The sequence below is a fragment of the Dicentrarchus labrax genome, unplaced genomic scaffold, assembly GCF_905237075.1.
Source record: "Dicentrarchus labrax unplaced genomic scaffold, dlabrax2021, whole genome shotgun sequence".
In the NCBI taxonomy this organism is placed as follows: domain Eukaryota; kingdom Metazoa; phylum Chordata; class Actinopteri; family Moronidae; genus Dicentrarchus; species Dicentrarchus labrax.
This window is the reverse complement of record NW_026136711.1, coordinates 20,092,026-20,116,095: the sequence shown is the minus strand read 5'-3', so window position 1 is coordinate 20,116,095 and position 24,070 is coordinate 20,092,026. Positions and strand designations below refer to the sequence as shown.

The window sequence follows — 24,070 nt, the reverse complement described above, 5'->3', positions numbered from 1 at the left end:
TTTTGTTGATGATACTTTGGACTTTTACATGTAGGATTAAAGTATTTTTACAGCGTGTTGTTGCTACTTTTAGGTAAAAGATCTGAATACTTCCTCCCCCAGTGGTTGTGGCTGTTGCAGTGCCAGTGTCTTAACTACAACTATACTGCCACAGCCAACTGATGGGTAGTTCGAACTACAGCATCATATTTCATGAGTTATGTTTCATATGTAAAACCTTTATCTGCCACAAAGTAGGTAACAGCTGTAAATGTGCTGTATTGGAGAAAATATTTCCAAATTATATAGTTGCTCAAAATGAAAAATAAATTACATGTGTCTTGAAATTCCACTCACGTAGAGTACTTAAAGCTAAATCAGCTCATTTAAATTCCAGGCTCATTGGCTTTTCAGGCAACATCAGCAGCAGCTCCGGCAGCTGCAGTCAAACAGCAGCACACATGGCATGTCTGGTCTTATATTTCATGCCACACATTCACCGACCCTGACTGAACAGTTCTGAGCCATTAGATGAACAAATGTGATTAAGTAGCATTATTAGTCTGGTACTTATGATTCATCATGGAGATGTTTTCAGACAGGCACAGACAGGTAAGGCCTATGGGTTTTTGGTTGCCCTATTACACCTCAGCAGTGTCACTGGTCCCCCCCCCTCTCTCTCTCTCTCTCTCTCTCTCTCTCACACACACACACACACACACACACACATACCCCATTCCTGCACTTCATCCTACCAGTGCAGCCTTGCTTACAGGTGTTCAATCTGGCTTGTGTCCATAAGCACCCCTATCCGTTTCATGCTTCACTTGCAAACAAATATTTTAATGGACAGGGGACGAGTGACATGGCTTAATTTCTGACATTGCTTATTATGTGCTTACATTGCTGGGAAAACTGTTACTATGATGGAGAAGGAAAATATGATTGTGTGTGTGTGTAGAATAAAGAGAGCGTGCATGCGCCAGTGTTTTCTTTCATGTGAAAGTGTAAACCATGTGTTATGTTCAGAGTGCAAAGTGCAGAACTCACCTGTTTGTAATAAGACCGAGCTCCAGTCCAGAAATGGCATTCCTCTGCATTCCACGGATTCTGCTTCACCAGGGGGCTGGATAAATGTGTGCGCGTGCACACGCTCACACAAACAATCCCTCTCCTCTCCTCTCCTAGCAGGCCCATGCAACCACACATAAGTGATCAATCACACTCAAAACAATCTCGGCGGACAGACGTACAGCCAATGAATACACAAGACGTAAGAGATTCCTCCTGATATGGAGACGTGTGCTTTTCCAACTCCCTGTGACGAAAACAGTCACGGTCACAGCAAAGACTCTTGTCCAACTCACGCAACAGGGCCACGATGCATGAAATACTGTGCAAATGCTTGGTCTAGCATGAGTGAAGATCAGACTGTGTTACTTCCCTGTCTGCAGAGAGGAATCTACCCATTCATGGTATTGAGAGAAACCCACATCTATAAATAGGTTGACACCATCTACATGACAAATGAATGCAAACATGAGTTTCTTTCTTTTAAAGTCTCTTTCAACACCAGCATTAGTCTCCCACCAACTGTATTTTCTTTATTCCATCATTCTGTGCAACTTTTCTTCCTCCCACTCTCTAACAGGGCTGCAGATGCTGAACCTGGCCCTCATTCCAAAACAGCAGGAGCTCGAGTCTCCCAGCTCATTAACACACAAAATTACCTCCCACCCCCAAACCACATTTCATTCTCCTCAAACATGCACACAGAAAAACAGAGAGAGAAAGAGAGTTTTCCATATATCACTTTATTAAATATACATCGACTGCCCTTTGATAAACACAATGTGGGCATGGTTCAACATTAGTGCCGGGACAGAAATGAGCATCAAAACAACAAGGACAACACCACGACAGATGAGAAACTTCTTCTCATCTTCAGTCCTTCACTACTGGTCCTGTAAATGAACACACACAGAAACCATGATGTGTTAGTGTGTCACAAACCTCTGACAAACAATATATCTTAACCATCTTACCCGTCCGTACTCACCTTAACCACACGGCCATGAATCAGGTATGGTGACCTGAAGTCATGCTGGCAGTTGGCATATCCCATGCCGAGTCCCAAACCTGAACCCAATGAGACAGGCCATGTGCGACCTGGGGGGGGGGACAGTCAAATATATGATTACCAAAAGAACACCCTACAAAAAATCTGACATTTACATTAAGAAAGTGGACTTACGTTTAAAGAACAGGACGGAGAACATAATGCCCACACCAAGGCCAGTTACTGCAAAGAGGAAGAAAAAAAAAAAAGAAAGTATGAGTGACGTGATTAAACTCCACATTCAAATAATTTGACTCAAGCACTGAGGTAATGTGATCGTGTCTGATCCAGTGTAAAAACTGGCTGGCATAGATGTAAATCTGTTGTAATGAGGTCAGTGGGGTGCCGCTATTAGGATTTGATGCAAGAGTTGGTAAACGGCACAAGTTAGCAAGACATTGCTCATTAAGAAAAGAGAGGGAGAGGAAAAGCAGTAAGAGCACAAACTTCCAAGAAAGAAAGAAAAACAGTAAAAAGGGGTGCAAGAGAGGGGGAAATGAGTTCAAAGGGAGCAATGACAGTGTCCATGAGACAGAGGGCAGGAGAGGTAATAGGTCAAAGAGTGCACACACATCAGGTAAGGCTCAGACCAGCGTAGGATCTTGGAGGAGGAATGTGTTTGTGCGCTTAACTTCACCTCGCTGCAGGCCACACCACACCCAACAGCAGGCCAGCCAGCACAGAAAACACATAAAAACAGCCATTTGGGCCCCTCCGACTCTTAATTGGATTCAGGGAGCTATGCAGCATGACCGATTTGCCTGAACCAGAACCCTCAGACTGTTCTCTATTACACAACTTACAAATGTCAAACAAGACCACAAAAGATCCCGTATACACTCATTATCAGCACAGATCAACAACAAATCATTGTCCTCTGCATCCATTTCGAGCACAGATTCAGTTAAAATTTAAGGTTCTCCGTCTGTTGCAGCCTCGGTCGTTCTTTGCTCTTCGGCCAGAATATTTTTGAAGCCTCTGATTTTCCACTGACAGTAATACAGTAAAAGCATTGGCAAAATATGAGGGCAGATCAACATCTCATTTTGGCATCCTTTAACTTTGTCTGGATATCTCCAAGGGGGATGGATTATAACAAAAACATTTGTGCTGGAGTAGAATGAAATGTATAACCCACAGGCCAGAAAGTACGCAGTAAGATTGTGCCAGAAAACAAAGTGCAGAGCTAGTAATTGCATTGTTATTCATTTGTTCATAATTTCAAGTATTTTCTGGAAATGGCATCAATAAAGACATTCATTTTCAATCAAAGTCATTTTGTGAATTTAGTTAAAAATATAACTTGAGTGGTATAACTCTGGCACATGTCTTTTGCTCAACATTGCAACTGTAAAATGAATGTGACAGCACATTTCTTTGTAGAACTAATGAGGTTTCTGTGTGTTGGAGGGGATGATGTTTACGAATGAAAGATATAATCTTACCTTACATGACTAGGTGAGTTATTACTGTGAAGTAAAGTAAATTATTTTCTTTTAATTGCAGAGCACTCCTTACAGCTTACTCTTACTCAAGTTTTTGAGCCATGTTGGCTGCATCTAGAGATAAATAGAGATGTGAAAGCACATAGATCTTGTAGGAAAAAAGATGTTTTCTCAGAAGTGTGCCAGTGAACTGAAGACTATTAGGAAAAAATACCAAAGACATAATTCATTCTTAGAAGAATTTTTTTTTTGACTCCTAGTTCGACCAGTGTGTAGAATTTAGTGTCATCTAGTGGCGTAGTTTCAGACTGCAACTCCCTCGCTTCACCATCCCCTTCCAAGCAGAAAGGAGAAATTATGGTTGTTGTGAAATGGTCCTATCTAGAGCCGGGTTTGGTTTGTCCCTTCTGGGCTACAGTAGAAACATGAAGGGCTCCATTTAAGGTAACACACAGTAGATAAAAAACATTCTTAGGTAACAAAAACACAAAAATTCTTATTTTCAGGTTTTTATAGAATAATAAAAACATAGATCTGAATATCATATTCAATTTCTACCAATAAATCCTCATAAATGTTTCGCACTGGATATTCAAAAGATAAATTTGGAGTCATGCTGCTTCTGTTGCACTCAATACCTCAAATATCAAAAGGTCTGTTCACAGAATAACAGATCTGAGCGGTTTATTTACATGCAGCCATTTTTAACAACAGTATGATTGACATGGTTATTAACAAACAGAAAAATGAGACGGTAGTGAAAATTACTAGCCTGTCTAACTCCAATATTGTTTAGTTCCTAAAATCAGATGTTTCTAATATTGACTGTAGTTTCCTGTTATGAAGAGGATATTGCGGATTGTCTCCTTCCCTATCATAAATGCACAACGGACTTTTCTTTCCCTTTACAAAAAGAGGCTGGATCTGACCTCTCTCTTAGTCTATTCACTTTAATCATTGGGCAGTTTATAATAACTCTCTTCCTTTGTCTCTTTTGATATCCAGAAATAATCTGAACCTGTGGCACTTCATATAAAATATAGTGTTGAGGCATTAAAGGATGCCGACTTTTCATGTGGTCATATCGGTTATAGGAATTATAAGATTGTCTCAAAATGAATCATTCATTATAATGAAAAGCTCAGAGTCATTAACACACTTACAAATGCTACACAAAATAAGCAAAATGTCATCTTCCTGAATGATCATAGACAGTTAGAACTAACAAAAAAAGAAACTTTTGAACAACCCCCCGAACTGAACATATGCTGCAGAGTTTCTCTGACTACTAGAGACACCTTGGCACAGCTGGCAGTTTGCTGCACCAAGCGAGCTCAAAGAAATGCCACAATGCAGATGTTTTTCCTCCCAGCAAGAAACATATTTTATTGTGCCGAAGTTGACGTCATTAAATGTCTTTTGGGACAGATTGTTTTCCAGTCTAAGCATTTGAGGGCATTTGAACAGTTTTCAAATACCACAGATAAACTCCTGCATAAAGACCCCGCTGTGATATTCTCCACTGTAACGCAGTGTTTTCATCAGCAGCTTGAGTCAAGTACAGAGCCGATGGATGGAACCAAAACATCTATTAGTTTTAATATTATGGTCTGAAAATACCTATTTATGTTGTTAATCAATATATGGCTTTATTCAAATGTCTGCTGTGAACTGTTTAGTACTGTGGATTGTCCATTTAATATGACAATGAAATTAAAGTAAATGTTATATTCATTACTGTTTTAAGTGTGACAGTAGGAACAGAAGAGAGTAAAACTGCTCAGTTTGCTCTCTTCTTTCTCTTCCTGCTGATAATGAGCAAATCTAGCAAAAATATCATTTTAAATGCAGACTTTATTTGTTAATCATGTTTGTAGGGTGTTTGTCCATCCTAATATCTCACCAATGCCTCTGGGTAAATCATTTTTATTAAAATGTTCATTTATTTTGTTTCTACTTTCCAGTTGTTTCCTGAACTGCCGGAGCAACAGAGAGACATTAAAACTGGAGATTACTCAAAAATCATAATGTCGTATGCCAAACAAAAACGGAAAACTTTAACAAACACCAACACTGGCCTAAAGAATCTGACTTAAAGCTATTTGCTATAGGACACTATCACGCTGCACAGCTGATGTTATTATTCTATTATTATTATTATTTAGATTTCTAAGACAGGATTCAATCACCATGTTGTGCTCAGTCTGACAGACAACAGAAATAGATCAATATGTAAATGGACAAATATGTGACTTGAGGCGTTTTAGTGTTAGTGTTCAGATGTGGTCTGAGTTGAATCTGACAGTCTCAATAAAACTGGTGCTTCTGTTATTTTGTACCCTGCATGTTTTTATTTTAACAGCCTTTTGGAGGTATGCTTTACTTTGAAGGGCTAGATTTTGAACTGAATTATGACCCCCTAGAGTAAGACCATATATTATTTGGTGGTATTTAACTGTAAAAGTGATTTAAGTTGTGGGTGATGGAGAGAGAGAGAGAGGGGAGAAATGAGACGTCCTGGGAATCAGGAAAATTGGGCTGAAAATAGACAGAATGATCCTTTATGGCTGTAACACACCCTCCATATTCTGACTTTATTGAACAGTCTGTTAATCAAACACACTCTTACTGGTATATATATATAAAAAAAGACCATGTAGTCTTCTTTAATCATAATGCCACCTCAAATAAAAACACAGCTAACGTTAATGTTAGTTTCATCCATTCAGTTCACAGCTGACCTCAGTAGACTGTCCAAGCATGGTCCCACTAATGTCCCGCACTAAAGGACAAAGACTGCAGCCTCGACCTGTGGCGGGGCTCGTTTTCCAGGTGTAATATACTGCACATTGTCTACTGACACCGTTCAATGATTTACATGGCATGTACGAAGAGATATTAACCTGTTTTCACGGCTGTATCAGCAAGACAGCGGTCCCATTTCCGTCCGTGTTCATCCGCCATGTTTTCAGCTGTCAGGAAGATCCGCAAAATATCGCGAGGGTGAGATGAAGTCACGTGAAGTCACCAGACTGCCTCCTTCTTTCAGTGTTGATCATTCTGCTTTATACTGTTAATTCAAACAAAAATAACTTTTAATAAAAGTAAAAAACAACAACAAAAAACGTTGTTTTTTTCCTTTCAGTTTATTTTTCTTTTTTTCATTCAGCTCCTAAAATACCATCGGTGTTCAGTGATCACTTTTGATATCTTATTCATTAAATCAAGCAATAGGGGAGGAATAGTGAGGACATACAGTTTAACCTGCATATTCACACACTTTATATTTATGTTACTTTATTTCTCAATGTGAAAATACTTAAAGTTTATTTATACCTAATATCATAACTTTATCGCTGTCATTTTAGTCTGTTATTCAGTATATCTGACTGTATGTGATAAAAGTTCTTCTGTATATTACAACTTCTTGATAGTTTTCATTGCCCATATAGTGAATGCACAAGAAATGATGCATGTAAAACTAGCAGTTCCCATTTAATTCTAATGCTAGAATATCTACCACTGGATTAAATATCTTTCTTATATGTTTTGGCTGTGATATAATCTTAATATGGCATATTTCTACTAGTACACTTGATTCGTTCATAGTAACACAAATCGAGACTAGTTGCTGAAAGCCAAAGTGCTGCTTCCCACACACAGTCAATAATATACAGATGTTGGTGAGGTTTACAAGCAGGTTTCCCATTTACAAACAATCCAGGATGCAAGCACGGCTTCAGGGCAGAAAGTACATTTGTACAATGTCATGATAGCTTTGATATGGAGATGTTGAGACATAAATTTGAAATATTTATAAATAATAAAAAATAAATAAATACACAGAACTACACTTGCACAGGCTCAGACACTTCACAATAATTAACCCCTTAGAAATAGCAGCTACAGTCAAAGTAAAAACATTAACCCAAACTATTAGAAGTGGAGAGAAATAAACTCCCCCTGAAATGTTCAACATTAAAAACATTACTTCTGGTTATTCCCTGAAAATCAGCAAACCAAAACACGTAACTTAAACGTCCAATCTGTAACATTTAAGATGATCTATTGGCAGAAATGTGATTTAATATTTATGTTTTTACTGAAAATAGAAATCGTTGAGTTTTTGACCATCGAATGAGCCATTTTTATCTACAGGGGGAGCAGGTCCTCTTCTACTAGGTCCGCCATGTTGAGCCGCCATATTTCTACAGTAGCCAAGAACGGACAAACCAAACACTGGCTCTAGAAAAAGGGAAAGGGAGGGTGAGGCGAGCTGGTTGCAATCTGCAATCTCACTCCAAGCACATGTGACAGAGTTGGGTGTTATCAGTGTGATCAGCAGTACAAGACATCCTTTACATTACAGGGACTGATTTCATTCAGCATTAAAGCTGGGATATGCAGTTTGAACACACACAAAGCGAACCGTCTGCCTCTCTCTCTGCTGCTGTGTATCACTCTGGTAAACTCCTCTCACCAAACTCACAAGTTTGAGCCGCAGCAGAAGGAGTCAGTTGCCCTGGAAAGACCTCGTGCCTCCTAGGGTTTGCTCTCCACTCTTCAAAAACGCCCCACCAGCCCTCTCCGCAACCCCACAGCAGTGCCCACAAGCTTCAGAGGCAGCTGCGATGCCATCTAAAAGTGGGGATGAGAGGATGGTGCAGACACCCTCTTCAGCTGTCTCAGAAACACTCTGAGCACTGACCTCTGAGGCAAACTGTGATTTGTGATTTTGAGCAATAAAAATAAAATTAGACATTCCTTATAGTATTTTATAGGAACTCTCTGAAATGAACTGTGATCGGCCAAAGTCTCCCGTCGGGCTACATTTTCTAAAGCCTGAAAACAGAGCTGAAAGGGGGTGAGTTGAGTTTTCACTCTGACCACTTGAATTACAATAATAACCTTAATGCTGAAAGATTATAATATTTGTTTTCCCAATGATGCCAAATAAAACCCTCCCTACCCCAGCAGCACCAGTCACCACAGGTGTCGCCAAATCCACCAAAACACTTAATTTACAATAAATGATCATCAATAAACATAACTATAACTTTTAAAACATTAACTGCATCATTGAACATATTTGCTTAATTCTTGCATCACTAGAATATAAATAAAGGAACATTTATATTAAATTTAACTGAACAAAAACAATGAAATATACCGAAGCTCAGAATAAAATCATATTAATTATTAATTAATTATGAACAATGCCAGTATCGCCGCAGTTTAATTAACGTGGACACGTCTCCCTTTGTGCCGGATGACATTACGGATCAGGGTGTGGCCACAAGTGAAACATTGTTTGCTTTTTATTTTCTAAAAATATAAAATAAAAAGCAAATAATAGTGACCCAGTATCATTTATAAGTGAATAGCCACTATATTTTTACATTGAGAGTTTCTGAATTATCATTTTATTAAAATAGTTTGTAGGTTAAAAATAATTAATATTTGATAAATAATATTAATTACACTTCCCACGGAATATGTGTGTTTAAAAACAGATGTGGACAGAAATAAATGAAGAAAATGATAAATATTAAACATCAAAACAAAACAAATAAACAATTTAGAGTTGCTTAATCTCTGACATTATAAAAAAAGGTTCATGAAAGGGAGCAGAAGGCGCTGCAAACACCAGTGTGTCTGTCTATCTACTGCCCTCTCTCACTGCACACATTTGCTGCACCACTCCTCTCTTTCCATACTTGGCAATGCCTTTCTTGCTCCTTCGCTATTGGCTGCCGCAGAGAGAGCCCGGAGTGACCCGGACATGCTACCGGGGCCTGTTTTCTGACTGCAGCCTCCTTCCTGTAGCCCGGTTGAGGAAGTGAATTTCGCTGACAGGGCTGGGTTCAGTGAGGGAGAGGCGAACAAAACATCTTAACTAAAAAAAAAAAAGACAACAAGAGACGAGAGAGGAGCGACTTGTTCAAACGCAGGTGTACACTCATCGGTGAAATCGTGCTCGCCCGCCCCGCTGAGACCGCCACAGACCGCCGCAGACATGGTAAGGGCCGCGGTGGAGCTGGTGGGAGAGAGATGGGGGACGAGGGGGGACGAGGGTTTTTTGGTTTGGGCTGCTGCTAACGAAGCGTTCACGGCTAAGCTAGTGCTAACGCTAGCAGGAGGGGGCTCGCTGGGTGGTAACCCGAGATCAGCAGCAGCAGCAGCTGGGGGTCCAAGTGTATAAATCACCGATGCAATATCTAACTCGCACTGTTTGCAAAAAAAAACCTTCTGCGTACCGGATACAAATGAGTTAGCTTCGTGTGCTAAGGTAGCAGCTGATTTCTTCCAGCTAGTCGGCTAGCTGTGAGCTAAGCTAGATGCCCCGTAGGCATAAAGTTAAGCACAGGATGTTTTGGATTTGACACAAGTTCGTGAATAGTATTACTGAGGAGTCCTAATATAACACTACACACACTCACACACACACACACACACACACACACACACACACACACACACGCACACACTGGCCAAAATAGTCAAGCGCCGGGTTGCCTGTAGCTAAAATAAGACTGCTTGCTCCTCCTATTCCTAACCATGACAAGCTGTCAAACTCCTCTGCTAAAGTTTTTTTTCCTGAGTTTGATCATGACTTTTATGTTTTCTCTGGGAACTCTTAAGCTCTGACAACCCCTACAAATCCTACCAGCAACTATTGATTATTTATTACTTGATTTTGAACCTTTTCCCACCTCTTTAGCTTTACATGGCAGTAATATCCCTGTAATTTATCATGTATTTATGTTTAATATAATCTTAATGTCTGTACTTAAATTATCCAAGCACCTTCGAGCTCCATCATGTGGTTTCACACGGTTTATAAAAGTGGTTTTTTTTGCAGTACTTCCACATTAACCCAACTGTCTTATATGCCTGAGTTGGGAAGAGCAGCTGGTTTTTCTCCACTGTCGCCCACTCTCCTCGGCCTCACCTCATCCATCTTGCTGGCTCAGCCCTCGCCTCTCTCCCCTGACCCCTGGGGTTGTTGGTCTGAGCTAGTGTTTACACGGAGACAGGAGCACTGGTAAACACAGCGTCAAGGAGCGCAGGTGTCTGATGGAGCGGACTGATTCATCAGCTGAGAGATATTTTAAAAACATGCAGAAAGCAGCTCGGAGGAGGAGAAATGGCATGGGAGACATTGCCTTGAAACTTCTGTTATGTTCAGGGTCACCCTTAAGGGAAATGTTTATGGAAAGAGGATTCTCTACTTTATAACATTTGACCGGCTAACAGCTGTATAATGAGTATGCCCAGTTAGGTTTATGCACTTAAGAAGCGTTACTTCATAGATAAGCCAAGGCGGACGGGCTTGTCGACATCTAAAAGGGAGGTGAATTAAATAGGTAAAACAAACATATAATGTGGCAGTGTAAAAAGCTATTGCTAAGACATGATGGCTGGTGATTCTGATATAGATGCGAGCAAAATATTTCAGATGTAAATGCCTCCTTTTTCCCATTGGATGTGGATGAACATTGCAAACAAGTTATTTATATTTCTTCATTCTTCATAAGCATATTTCAGTTTGTTTGTAGTGGCAGACATTAGTGCACTTATCTAACAAGGGAGATTTTTATCTCCAAGTTACAGTTGTAATCATGTTTAAAGTGATCTGAATGTAAGTTGGTCAAGGTTTGTAAAAATAAGTTATATAACATAACATATATAATTACCATGGTGAAATATGTGTAGACTGATATCTCTGTAGGGCCTAGGTCTATGTAAGGTGACTTTGATGGCACTGTCTAATAATGCCCAGATGAAAATGATTGTGGCATAGCCATTTGTCTGCTAGGGTCAGCTAAGAAACAGGTTTTTGTCTCTCTTTATACATACTTACATCTTCCCACACATTCCCCAGAGTTTCATGTTGTGGCTGGTCTGTCCTCCCTTACTCACTAATATCCTGCTGCTTACTGCATATTTAAGGGGGAGAAACCCCTTGGGGGGGGCTATGCTATGCAGTCCTGCCTGTTCTGTGTTTTCTACAGCTGCCATTATGAATAAGTTCTTCATTTAGTCTTAATTAACTTGCCTGCTTAAAGAATGTTAACACATTGCATGCATCCTAAAACTAAACAAAACAAAGAGACTACCACAGTGAAATGAGTTTCTTTTAATGTCTGTTTTTCTGACCTTTTGGATGTAACATACAGGAATGTTCACAAGTTAAAATCTGGCCTGCTGCTACACAAACTGTAATTTATTGGGTACATTGACCACATAAGCAAACATATGTTGAGTGACTAAGTACACAACAAACACGGCTCAGTAAACAACTCAAACATGAGGCCAAAAAAGGAATTGGCTTCAGCTAGTCTCAGCCTGTATTGAAGAATTTACTACATTGGTTGTAGACTGTGATGACAGCACAATGTTGGGTGTTTGTTATGTTACAAAGCACACATTACAGTCTACAAGTCTATAAAACCTGCCTCCAGTTCCTACATTGATTTAATTAAATAGTGGATTTACAATCAGGGTGGTAAAATAGGAACATCTACCAACCACAGATAAATAAATGTTCAAATGTACCAACCACTCAATAGTGAAGCATTATTTTACATCAGAAATCTATCAGCCACTTTCATATTTGCTGATTTCCCACCATGCCTACAGTTCTCTTCTCGAAGCATGATAACATTTGATTAGGTTAAAATTTCAAACATGTTTCACTCGTGGCCACGCCCCAATCAGTAATGTCATCTAAACTGCTGCACTTAAATGTCATGTGCCACTAAAAGATTTGTGTGGCGAGAAAACAAAACCCCCATGTGTTCCAGGAGCAAAGTAAATACTAGAGAGACAAATTTCTTTTGCAAAACTGTCATTGCTGATTCATTTAACCATTTTACTGCCAACATTTAAATCCTACCCACAGTTATAAGCAGTGTTTGGCCTCAATAGTAGCTGTGTTTTACCTGACATTTACCTGTGTATAGTTCAACTCAGCACAACTCACCAAAGTGCCACCCAGTCACACTACCTGCTGCTGTTTGATGATAAGCTGACAATGATTAAACTTCATATCTGCTGCCTAATGGGCCACCTGTGCACCATTTTACGTGTGTTTCCCCGCCCTTGCCCTTCATGATATGCATCACACCGCCAAATGAAGTGCATCCTTTGATAGCTGATGGACAGTGTCTGCATGGTCAGACATGTTTCACATACCTTTACTCACAGAATAGTTTTGTGCAGATTGGGATTCAGTTTGTTCAGACTTTTGACTATTCGGGGTCCAATCTCTATTATTTCATCTCTTTTGCTCTGCAAATTCTCACATGACAAATCATGAGTGCAGTTCAGTCTACTGAGCTGGAAATGTTGTGTCTGTAATCTCACAGTGAGTGAGCAGAGTTTGCCTGCAAGGGTGTGAATATTTCCTGCACAGCAACTCCTCTCATACCCTCATACAGAATGTGGCAGGACATTATCATTGTGTTTTTTGGAGGAGCTTGGCAGGGTAATTTTTTTGTTCTGAGCCAATTCTTGCTTATATATTCCCACATAATACAGCAGCTCAGTGCACAAGTAAATCAAACCTGCGTTAAATTAGTGAGCCTATTCAAATTTGAAAGTTATTATTACTAAATAATCCCTTTTATTAGCACAGCAGATCTTTTCTTTAATCTCATCAAGTCTGTTTAACAATCCATTAATATGAACATGTAAACAGGCTGCTGCTTGCTGTAATCATTCCTCCTGTTCATGGCCATTAAGAGATCCCTTCTGAATGTGCTTTCAGTGGTGACAACATCCACAGTCCTCATTCAGCTGGCTGTAACTTTATATTTATATAAATACAGGTCGCACCCCGGGACCCCTGTGGAGACCCTCTAGTGTTCTGTGTCCGTAGATAGAGAGAAGTGTCAGTGTAGAACTGTTGTAACAGGAAGATTGACCTACTCTGTCTTTCAGTATGAATATAATATTGAACAACTGAGCCAGAGATAAAATCTACCAAAAGCTGCTTGGTGTCAGTGAGAGTAGCCTCACTAAAGCTGCTTTGAAGCTGGTTTCACCAGCATGTCTCCAGTGTTCCAGTGAAGTACACAAAGGCATTTCTGACAGCTGGCTACAGTTTACAGTTTAAAAAACCCAGACTGGAATTTGGTCATCATCAACATCGATCAATTAAATGATGCTCCGATGACAAACCTCCAGCTCAGTGTAGGATATTTAAATTATTGTTGGTCCTATTCAGTTTCTATTCAACATTAGGTTCTCTAGAGTAAATACTCACTGAGAGCAGCTGTTTTCAAACAATAAAAATCCACTTAAATATGAATCAGTTTTGTAACTATGGTGAAAAGGTTAATATTGCTGTCTTGCATAATTACAGCTATGGTTGCTTTCTGTTTGAGCTGTAATGATAAAATATTAGTATTGTAACTTTGCTTTCAGTTTGTTATTTGACCTCAGGTAGACTTACATTACAGAAGGTTTTATGAGTCTAGCTCTGTATACATATGTCAACTTACTCTACACACAAAGGTTTTATTATGTTATCTGCATCTAGTAACAACAAATAGTCCAGTTTCCATACCAGTTTCTTTAATTGTCTCTTTGTCAATTTCGTCTTTCTATCTGAAAAGCAATTTTATACCGTTTATGTTGCCTCACAAATAGCTTCTTGTTATTTGGTAGAAAACATTTTTATTTGTCTGAAACATGGTGAGGTGGTGCACTCACTGTCATCCCTTCAGTTCATTTTTATTTAACAATTTGTAAAACTAAAAACATTTGGGCTATTTTTGGGGCTAAAATGTATGTATGTTTGTTTTGTTTGTTTTTTAGACAAATTAAAAGTTTACAAATTGAAACAACAGTATACAGTAACGTTATAACTACTGTGTTGTAGCTGAGCTGAGAAAGTGCTCTCTGAGTGGAGGTAACTCGAAACATCTCCGGTTGCCAAGTCGTATCTATGGTCTGTCCTATTTACTGGACTAGTGAACAATGTTTCCATTGCATTAGAACTTTATGGGATGGTAATGATTCTTCCAGTTATTAGGAAGGACCACATGTGTTTCCAGGGAAACAGAGTTATGCCTTGTAAAAGAAACTTCAGATTTTGATTTAAAAAAACGAAAATATAAAATAATGACCTTATTTTTATACGTATGTGACTGGAGGAAAGCTGCTGTGTTGTGAAGCTTTTAACTGATGTGATTTAATCAGTACAGTGTAATTAATGTTGTCTGTGTCTTTCAGAATGACCAGCAGCTGGACTGTGCCCTGGACCTGATGAGGCGTCTGCCTCCTCAGCAGATCGAGAAGAACCTCAGTGACCTCATTGACCTGGTGAGTTACCTTATCCTGTCAGATTTCCTTACAGAGAAAACACGCAGATCGTAGACCAAGGACCCTCCAGAATTTTCCTTTACTGGCTGAGTCTCAAAATTTACCTAGAAAGGGAAAAAAAGAGCTTTACAATGTCAGTAAAGACAGCTGTGATACCGACATACACTGCAGACAATATTTGCTTTAATTCATTCTTGTTTGACCAAATTTGGGCAAGTTTTCAATTTTCATCATAAAGCCTGATTAAGCTTAAATTGCAGTTCTACTAATATATTGTGAAAATAAAATCCTGCGTGACAGAATCTGTCATATTTCTTTGTTCATTCTGTTTTTCTTGTGTCGTGTGTGTCTGTATAGCTTATACAGTGAGAGATGTGAACTAGTTTCTGTTCTTCAGCAGATCTATACTGTGTTTGGTAGCATCAGAAGTGTGTGGGTGGGCCTGCTGTGGTTTCGGAGGTGTTTCGGTGTTTCAGTGTTTGTTGTTCTGTACGATGCAAGTGTAACATTTGCTTCCCATCGCTGTGTCATCTTGGTAACTGAAGCTATTTTCAGCATTTAACATTGTGCAGCTATTTTTGTGGAAGTAAAGTTTTTTTTTTCCACTTAAACAACTTAAAGTTCTGGCTGTAAACTAACTATTTGTTTCCTTCACACAGTTTTTGTTAAGAGTTTCTTATTTTTAAATTGTTAGACTTATTATTATTATTATTGTTATTATTATTATTATTATTGTTATTATTATTAGACTTATTCTGTAACAGAACAGTGCCAGCTGAGTCTGACAAGTTAAGCTAGGCCGGACACAAATCAAATCACACTTTTACCAGTGTTGCCATGGCACCATATTTTCTGGGTATATGCGTTCCTTTCCAGCCAGACCCCCCACCTGCTCACCTTCCTCTTTCCTCACCTTTTAAACTCCCTCCCCCCTGAGCGTTGGCTCTCTCCTCACCCATTTTTCTGTGTCTGGTTGTTAGTGATTATTATCGCAGCTGTCAGTCACTTCCACTGCCAGGCACTCTTTGGCTCCACCATCTCTGCTCAAACTCTTTCTGGCAATTCAGAATCACCTGAAATCACCTCTTTCTTTTGTGTTTGTCCCACATCTCCCCCATCTCCGCCTCTCTGTTCTCCGTTTTCTCCCCTACCGCACACTTCCCACTGGGTTTTGTCCCCCCCCCTCCTTACCCTGTCTCACCCAGTCTGGGCTGCCAGGTGTGTGTGAGTTCGGGTGGGGGGGCTATTTCAGGCAAACAGGACCTCCATTGTGTTGCTATGATGTAGGAGGACATAGAGAGGGGCGTCCATGTCAGTCTGTGAGAAGTAATTTGTACCTCCTTATCCTCTAAATATTATGTTTCCCATTGATATTTCATTCCAGTTCCACTCAGTGTAACCTCTTCTTACTGAGTGAAGCTGAAATGTGAGAAACAAAATGAGAACAAATACTAGGCTACTTTTGTTTTTCTGTATAGCCCGTTTCCCCACAGTCAAGTTTTTGTTTTTAAGAGGGGATCTGTTTACAAGAAGTCTGAACTGATATGAACATCTTGTTCTTATGTCTTTCGCTTACTCTCAAGACACTTTTCTGTGTTTACTTTTCAATCAGGTGTGTGAGGAATTTACATGTTTTTGCCCCTGATTTTATTGCAGTATCTGTTGTAGAAAACATTGTGTTCATGTATGGAGCTTTTTAATGTTTGTGTCCAGGTGCCCAGTCTGTGTGAGGACCTCCTCTCTTCTGTGGACCAGCCCCTGAAGATCGCCCGGGACAAGGTGGTGGGGAAAGACTATCTGCTCTGTGATTACAACCGAGACGGCGACTCCTACAGGTCCAGTTTATAACTGCGCTACAACATGAAGTACATTATGATCAGTTCATCTGTCTTTAGAATATGCAGACTGAAACTAATGTTTCAGGATTTTAATGGGTACTAAATTAAATCAGATTATATAGCTAAAGGACATAAAATATCAAATTTTCCTTAAGTTTGAAACTACCCTTTCTATTGCCGTTTTAGAGATAGATACTTTATTTATCCTGAGGGAAATTCAAGTTTTATATTGGAGTTGGGTACTGAGAGTTATTTCAAAACAGTTTTTTATAACACTGTAGATGAGGTTTTCACTCATATTGACACAAATTATGATTTCGGAGCACATTGACATAAAGTTTCTCAAACACACAGTTTATTATATAAAATATAATAATAATAGAAAGTTGTTTTTGAGCCCTGTACTGTAACTCTCCTGCAGTAAACATATGCCTGAATTTCCAATAGAACAGAATTGTACATGATTTCTCTTTTCTTTTTATATCGGCATTCTATATAGGCCATTGGCAGCCCTGCTCTTTAAATATCGGCATGTCAGTCGACCACTTTAAAATTCCCCCTTTTTCTCCATCTGTACTACAGTTTCCAGTTGCGAAGTATTGCTCGAACATTGCAGCATTTTCTGGAAATGTCCTGTCATGTCTGAATGAATCCACAAGTAAGATTAGTGTAAAAGAAACCCGTCAGCAGGGTTACTCCGTCTGAACAGGGTAAATGTCAGGAACATAGAGACACAACCAGATTTTACTGTCTTGAAAAGGTTACCGGCCGGTGCAGTGGGTGACACAAGTGGGATTTGAGACATTTCTGAACTGAATCTGAATTTATTTAGATACTTATTAACACTGAATTCTGTCATCCTCTTTAATCCATCAGATCCCCGTGGAGTAATAAGTATGAACCTCCCATTGAAGACGGTGCAATGCCTTCAGCTCGCCTGAGGAAACTCGAGGTTGAAGCCAATAACGCCTTTGACCAGTACAGAGACCTGTGAGTACCAGTTGAACAATCTCTGTGGGAGTTTGTAATAAACGGTAAGTGTAGCCCTCTTGTGACCTCTGATATGTGTTTTTAAGGTACTTTGAGGGTGGTGTGTCCTCCGTGTACCTCTGGGACTTGGATCATGGCTTCGCTGGAGTTATTCTCATCAAGAAGGCCGGGGATGGATCCAAGAAGATCAAAGGGTGTTGGGACTCCATCCATGTGGTGGAGGTGCAGGTGAGAATCATCGGATATGAAACATTTTAACTTGCTTCTGCCCAGTCTTGTTTTCTTTTTTTTTAATCTTAGTTTTACAGTTATTGGCAACAAAGAATGTATACAGTTAATAAATGGACAAACTAATGTCATATTTCAGAACACCAAAGAGGAAATAATTCATTTAAAACTATGTATTTCACTTATTTTAATGTTATCTAACTGAGATGTCTCTTGAGGTACATTATCTTTCTTTCAAAACAAACCACAATGGCAGCATAGAGTAGTTAACACAGACTTGCATAGAAATACAACACAATAACAAAGGACCTGGGAGGCATAAAGGAGAAAACGGGACTTTTAAAAACAGTTACAATTATCATAAAACATGTTCTGAATGTGGCGTTCGACTTCCTAGTGGTCACAGTTTGTCAAATTTATTTTGTACTGTAAAGCAAGAGAGGATTTCTTTGATCTAGCAGGGATTTGTGAAACAATGATAGTTAAAGAACTTCAATAACTGCGTCAGAACTAGGATTATAAGAAAATATAGAAAGATAGTGTACCGCAATATTTTGTTTTGTGATCGATTGTCAAAAATACTGTATTGATTTTTGTGTTAAATAGCAAAACAAACTTGCTATAAAAGGGCTATGGTTTTGGAAACAGATCCCCGCTTTTTCTTTTTTTACTCGCATTGTTTGCACATTGTAACCCCTGTATTGTGATATGCATCATATCACCAGATTTTTACCAATACACAGCCCTAGTCAGAACGGTCAAAGACAAAACCTGTGCATGATGTTTGCAGGTGATTGTTGACAGTGACATGTATCAGATTCACCATACATCAGTGATGCAGTGTAAATGTTTACAGTTTAGTTGAACATATTGTCTCATTGCTTGTTGTGTTTTTTGCGAGCAGGAGAAGTCCAGCGGTCGTACTGCTCACTATAAACTCACCTCCACCGTCATGCTGTGGCTCCAGACAACCAAGACTGGCTCTGGTACCATGAACCTGGGTGGCAGCCTTACAAGACAGGTACGGTGCTGAGCTGAACAGAAAACCACTGTTGATATGTCCAGCCTGTCTGTAGTCATTTATGAACTCAATTTGTTTCATCTTTTCGCAGATGGAAAAAGATGAGACAGTTGGAGAGTCCTCACCCCACATCGCCAACATCGGCCGCCTTGTCGAAGTCAGTATGACGGCTAATATCCTGCTCTTTTAACCCTTTAAACTGTCTGCCTAAAGCAGTAAAATGACTGCAGTGTTTCTCAAAAACTGCTCTCTAAGCAGGATTCTGCTGATATATCATAGGGCTTTAAAAGTTACATTATATACAGGCTTATTTGCCAGCTGACACATTTTTAGTGTTGCAGTGAAAGAATGTGTGTTTCGGTTAATAAGGCTGGTCATCGCACCCTCCCAAAGGGGAAGTCAGCCTGTGAAGTCTTAAAACATTAGTATGAAACAAGCATTTGGCAAACAATAACATTAATGTGCCACTTTTGTCTGACCGTCCACCCTGTGTGAGTGTACAGTAGGTTTATAGCGGTCCCTGGTCGCCCCTTTGCCGGCATGCCAATCCAAATGCAAGCAGGGTTTTAGACATTTGTGAGGATTTAATGGAGCCAAATTAGAGTGAAACTGATCTCATGAAGAGGAGGATTGTGGATTTTGCTTTCCTTTTTTTCCAAGTGTTGTTAGAGCAGCTGATTAACGCAGCTCAATGTGGTTTTGGTGTTTTACAGGTGACGGAGGACTATTAAAACTGAGCTAAAGTGCGAGTTTTTAGATTATAACCTCAATTTTCATGGCCATTCGATGACTATATTTTAAATATAGGATTTGTGAATGTTTTTCCCAGCAGCAGCAGTTAAAAAGTTCAAATCGTTACATACATTACATGTTATTGCACAGGTTTGAGATGCCATCACTAGTAATAAGGCAGCTTATTACTTATTAGCACACCTCCAACTCTAGTCAATAAAAACAACTGTCTAAGAGTGGAGTTGTTGTGCTGAAAGTTAAGGATGTGTTTTTTTTCATTCCAGGATATGGAGAACAAGATTCGCTCCACACTGAATGAAATCTACTTCGGCAAGACCAAGGACATCGTCAACGGCCTAAGGTAAGACTACATGAGTTGTTTGAATGATTTGGACTACCCTCGCTCCTTTAACAGCACCTCCAGTCAGCTGAGTCGGCAGAAACTCTGTCTAATTGTCTTATTGACAGCGGAGTCGGTTTACTTCTGTGTCTCATCTGTTGACCTGTTCATCAGATATTCTCTTACCTCTTTTGTCAATTTCTGTCATTTCCTGTCTGATATTTTATACCTTTGCTGCCCCTTTTTTCAGTTGCATTTTTCCTGTATTCATTCCTTCCCCTGTCCCTCTCTTCAACCTCTCCTACCAATCTTGTTTCTTTTTTGATTTTCCTTTCATCCCACATTTCTGCTGCCATTCTTCTCACTGTCTGTCCTCCTGTCAATCCCTCTGTCACCTCTCCTCCCCTGCTGCCTCTCCTCTGTGCTCCAGATCTATTGAGTCTTTGCCTGATAACCAAAAGTACCGGCAGCTCCAGAAGGAGCTGTCGCAGGTCCTCACCCAGCGTCAGATCTTCATTGACTAGGGTCAGAGGTACATCCTGGCATGGAGAAGTGTGTGTCTGTGTGTGTCTGTGTGTGTCTGTGTGTGTCTGTGTCTGTGTCTGTGTGTGTGTGTGTGTGTGTGTGTGTGTGTGTCTGTGTGTCTGTGTGTGTCTGTGTGTCTGTGTGTGTTGGTAAATAGAAAATGAACAAGGGAAAATGTTGCTCATTCCTCAGTGCTCTGTCCTCTGTCGACGGTACTGATAGGAAAGAAGCAGGCAAAGTTCAAATAATAAGCAGAGATATCTGAATACCACATTTTGTATGTTATTTAAATTCAGTTTGATTAAAGCATTAAAACTACATTAGTCTTGGATAGTTTAGGATGACAACATACTTTTCCATAAAAATACCTTTGACTCTTCTTTATCCATTGGAATAGAGGCCCTCTCTTTAATATAACATGTCTAATATAATAATATAGTCTATAAAGACTAGCTCATACTGGATTTTTTAGGCCAATGCCAATATTGAAATTTATGTTAAGAAGCACTTTATATAGGACAATAATTTGTTGAGATGTAGATACAGCTGTCAACAACAAGTCAAAGCTGAAAGTAAAGTAGAAAATGATACAAATAAAAAAACGGATTTATATGTTTTTTTAGTGCCCGCAATGGTTCAGGCTCGTGTGTGTGTGTGTGTGTGTGTGTGTGTGTGTGTGTGTGTGTGTGTGTGTGTGTGTGTGTGTGTGTGTGTGTGTGTGTGTGTGTGTGTGTGTGTGTGTGTGTGTGTGTGTGTGTGTGTGTGTGTGTGTGTGTGTGTGTGTGTTATATGAACATATTTGCATGTCAGTGCCCCTCACGGTGTTGCAGATTGACTAGCTGTGCAGGCATGTTGTGCAGGTTTTGTTTACATTTGATTCTAACAGACAAAACTCTGAGGGAGCGACACACTAACATGTCTGATTAGTCAAAGCAACCAACACCACTGATGTTTCGCAGTTTGTTGCCCTAATAAGGTCTAAAACAGTGTGTTTATTCTGGGTGTGTCCTATCGAAGGAACACACTTCTAGAAGTGTGTGTGTGTGTGTGTGTGTGTGTAAGCACGGTATAGTAGAGTATAAGCCTCCCTTCTGTTACTAAATGACAGCAAGTAGAGTTTTAGTTTTATATGTTCATATTTCTCATTTGCTTTTTAAAGGCTACGTTAACACTACAAGCCTTAGCGCTCAGTTCTGATTTACTGATTTATGACTGTTCACACTGAGGTCACATTACTAAAAATCAGACCTGTATCTGACTTGACCACATGTTGCCCAACTCAAAACTGAAAACATCTGAGTCACTGTGATGTGTGCTGTTCACACTGTCATTAAAACAAAAACGGATATGAGTCACGATGAGCAGAAAAGTCTAACAGAGCCACATCTTCCTGCAGTGTGAACGTAGCCAAAATAACTTTATAGCTCAACGAAGTGCAAAATGTAAAGGCTGGTGAACACTGCTAATAGAACAGGTAAACACGAATCAACTGCATGGCAACAAATAACTGTTTGTTTTGCCTGACATTAATGTATTTGTGCAGTGTGCGTACATTTAGTGTGATAATACATGTTTCTTCTCCCCACAGAGAAAAATAATTGCACTGTGATGTCTAACTTGTCTAAATTCAGAGATTCACTTACAGTCTTGCTGGAGAAACTTTTCCAGCCTCTGTATCGCTGTTTTCACATTTGATCTGGCTCACACTGATTGTCTCTCTTCTCTTTGTGCCCCCCCACCTCTCTCCCACAGGAGTGTTCAGACTCTGGCTGATAAGTCAAAGCAGGAGGCTCTGAGGGTCGACCTGATGGATGCACTCAAACGCAAACATAACAGCTAGAGATGCTACTGTTGTTTTTTTCTTCTGTCTCTCTCACTCTCTCTCGCCTCATCTCTGCCATCTTTTCTCTGTTTCTTTACGTCTCTCCCTCCATGCCTGTTTCAGTGCTGCACTCTTGTTTATTTGTGGAAAAACAAAAAAGGAGAAAATGCTTAGCTTTTTATTTGTTTTTGTTTTTTGTTTTCTGTCGGGTTTTTCGTTTTCATGCATCTCATCTGCCATGAAGCCATTCACTCACGCTCCCTCTGTCTCTCTTCTCTCTGCCTCTTCTCTCCCATGTTATGAATATAATGATAGTATTACCACGGTTAATGATAATCTTACAGTGTGAGGGTCATTGTAGTAATAATCCCTGATGTTCTCACAACTGATGTGTCCAACTGGTCGGTCTCAAATGAGCGATCTCGGCCCCGCTCTTCCTCCGTGACGAGGAGACGGACACAGACTGTGCTGTAGGTGGCGTAGGCTCCGTGGGGCTGTCATCATTAAGAACATCAAATTTATTTCTTGCACCTATTTTTATGTACGACACCCCCCTGATATATTTGAATAAAATCATTACTGTCCATGTATAACTGTCATTATCTGGCCGATGTAAACAACGTGAACACGAGGGCGGCCTTCGGTTTGTGTTGGAACGTTTTTACTCTTTATTCCACTTTGTCCACATGCATGTGAGCCTGTGTTGGGAGCATGGGGCTGCAGCGAGTGGAAATGTAGACTTATCAAACATGGGGATGGACTGTTATAATCACCGGGTGATTACACCCACGTCGTCAACCCCCCCGACCCCCTTTCACTGTGTATAACATGACAGTTTGCCTCCCCCTCTGTTCTGCTTACTCAACTTTTCTCTCTCCTCACCTACTATGTCTTTGTTGGGGGTCACAGTTTGTCCTTGTGTCTCAGTGGAAACATTTCACTGTTTCCATTTTGGAGGGGAATCTTTTTGTTGTATTTTTGTTTTTTGTTTTTATTTTGTAAAGCTTATGATTCATATTGTATTAGAGCCTCCAGCAACAATAAAAACAGTAAAAAGCTACTCTTGCTCTTATTTTTCTTCATTTACTATTGACGTGCTGCTCCCTGCCTGGACTAAATAACAAACTATATTACAATTGGAAACACTGCTGCTCAGGTGGACAACACTTATTAAGGATTTATAAGCTGCATATAAAGAGTGAATAAATCGCTTATAACACATTATAATGTAGTCATAATGGGGTGAACAGATAATGAATGAAAGTAAAACTAATAATATAACATGTACTTATAGGAGCCTATATTATGGTTGGATAATGCTGTACATTAATAATATGTCCATATATTTGCTTATAACTATATAATGTGTACATTTATTAAACCTCTTACTGCTTATACATGCTTAATAGTGGGAGTTAAAATGATTATATTCGGTCAGTTAGCTGTTTTTTTTTAAGTCTGTTATGTCCTCCTGACCCATGATGGATTTTCAGACTGATAAAGTTTAAAGAAGACTTCAGAGTACAGCCATGTTTACAGCTCTGTTAGTCTTGAGGGAAACAAGCACACACAATGCTAATGTGCTAATGTTTAGTTTAGCATTTCTGTTATTGTTTTCTACAGATTCAGATTATTAATACTTAAGCTAGTAAATAATAACAATAACATTAAAATGAAAAACACATTAATGCGTCAATAAG

At 39.5% G+C, this 24,070-nt stretch overlaps 2 protein-coding genes across 3 annotated transcripts; one reads left to right on the top strand and one right to left on the bottom strand.

Moving 5' to 3' along the window:
* Positions 1-1,777: 1,777 nt before the first annotated feature.
* LOC127372582 (MICOS complex subunit Mic10-like) lies at positions 1,778-6,563 on the bottom strand. The gene is made up of 4 exons (XM_051416479.1): positions 6,447-6,563; positions 2,234-2,281; positions 2,039-2,148; positions 1,778-1,943 (listed from the first exon to the last, which is right to left on the bottom strand). Exons 1-4 carry the CDS (start codon positions 6,505-6,507, stop codon positions 1,935-1,937), a joined length of 228 nt encoding a protein of 75 aa, XP_051272439.1. The 5' UTR covers positions 6,508-6,563; the 3' UTR covers positions 1,778-1,934.
* Positions 6,564-9,340: 2,777 nt separating this feature from the next.
* capzb (capping actin protein of muscle Z-line subunit beta) lies at positions 9,341-23,430 on the top strand. Of its 2 annotated transcripts, XM_051416457.1 has the most exons (10): positions 9,341-9,562; positions 14,785-14,874; positions 16,588-16,709; positions 17,589-17,702; positions 17,789-17,930; positions 18,835-18,951; positions 19,043-19,108; positions 19,968-20,044; positions 20,454-20,555; positions 22,301-22,444. In XM_051416457.1, exons 1-9 carry the CDS (start codon positions 9,560-9,562, stop codon positions 20,545-20,547), a joined length of 825 nt encoding a protein of 274 aa, XP_051272417.1. In that variant the 5' UTR covers positions 9,341-9,559; the 3' UTR covers positions 20,548-20,555; positions 22,301-22,444. The 2 variants fall into 2 exon arrangements, with proteins under 2 accessions (XP_051272417.1, XP_051272418.1); XM_051416458.1 differs by lacking the exon at positions 20,454-20,555 and having other exon boundaries at positions 9,343-9,562; positions 22,301-23,430.
* The last annotated feature ends 640 nt before the right edge of the window (positions 23,431-24,070 follow it).

Bases quoted from the DNA above. Each gene is read 5' to 3' on its own strand.
- LOC127372582 (XM_051416479.1), bottom strand. From the start codon at position 6,507: ATGGCGGATGAACACGGACGGAAATGGGACCGCTGTCTTGCTGATACA. The intron at 2,282-6,446 runs GTTAATATCTCT...TCCTCTTTGCAG, and splicing joins TGATACAGCCGTGAAAACAG to TAACTGGCCTTGGTGTGGGC. The intron at 2,149-2,233 runs GTAAGTCCACTT...CCCCCCCCCCAG, and splicing joins CTCCGTCCTGTTCTTTAAAC to GTCGCACATGGCCTGTCTCA.
- capzb (XM_051416457.1), top strand. The intron at 16,710-17,588 runs GTCCAGTTTATA...TTAATCCATCAG, and splicing joins CGAGACGGCGACTCCTACAG to ATCCCCGTGGAGTAATAAGT. The intron at 20,045-20,453 runs GTAAGACTACAT...TCTGTGCTCCAG, and splicing joins GACATCGTCAACGGCCTAAG to ATCTATTGAGTCTTTGCCTG.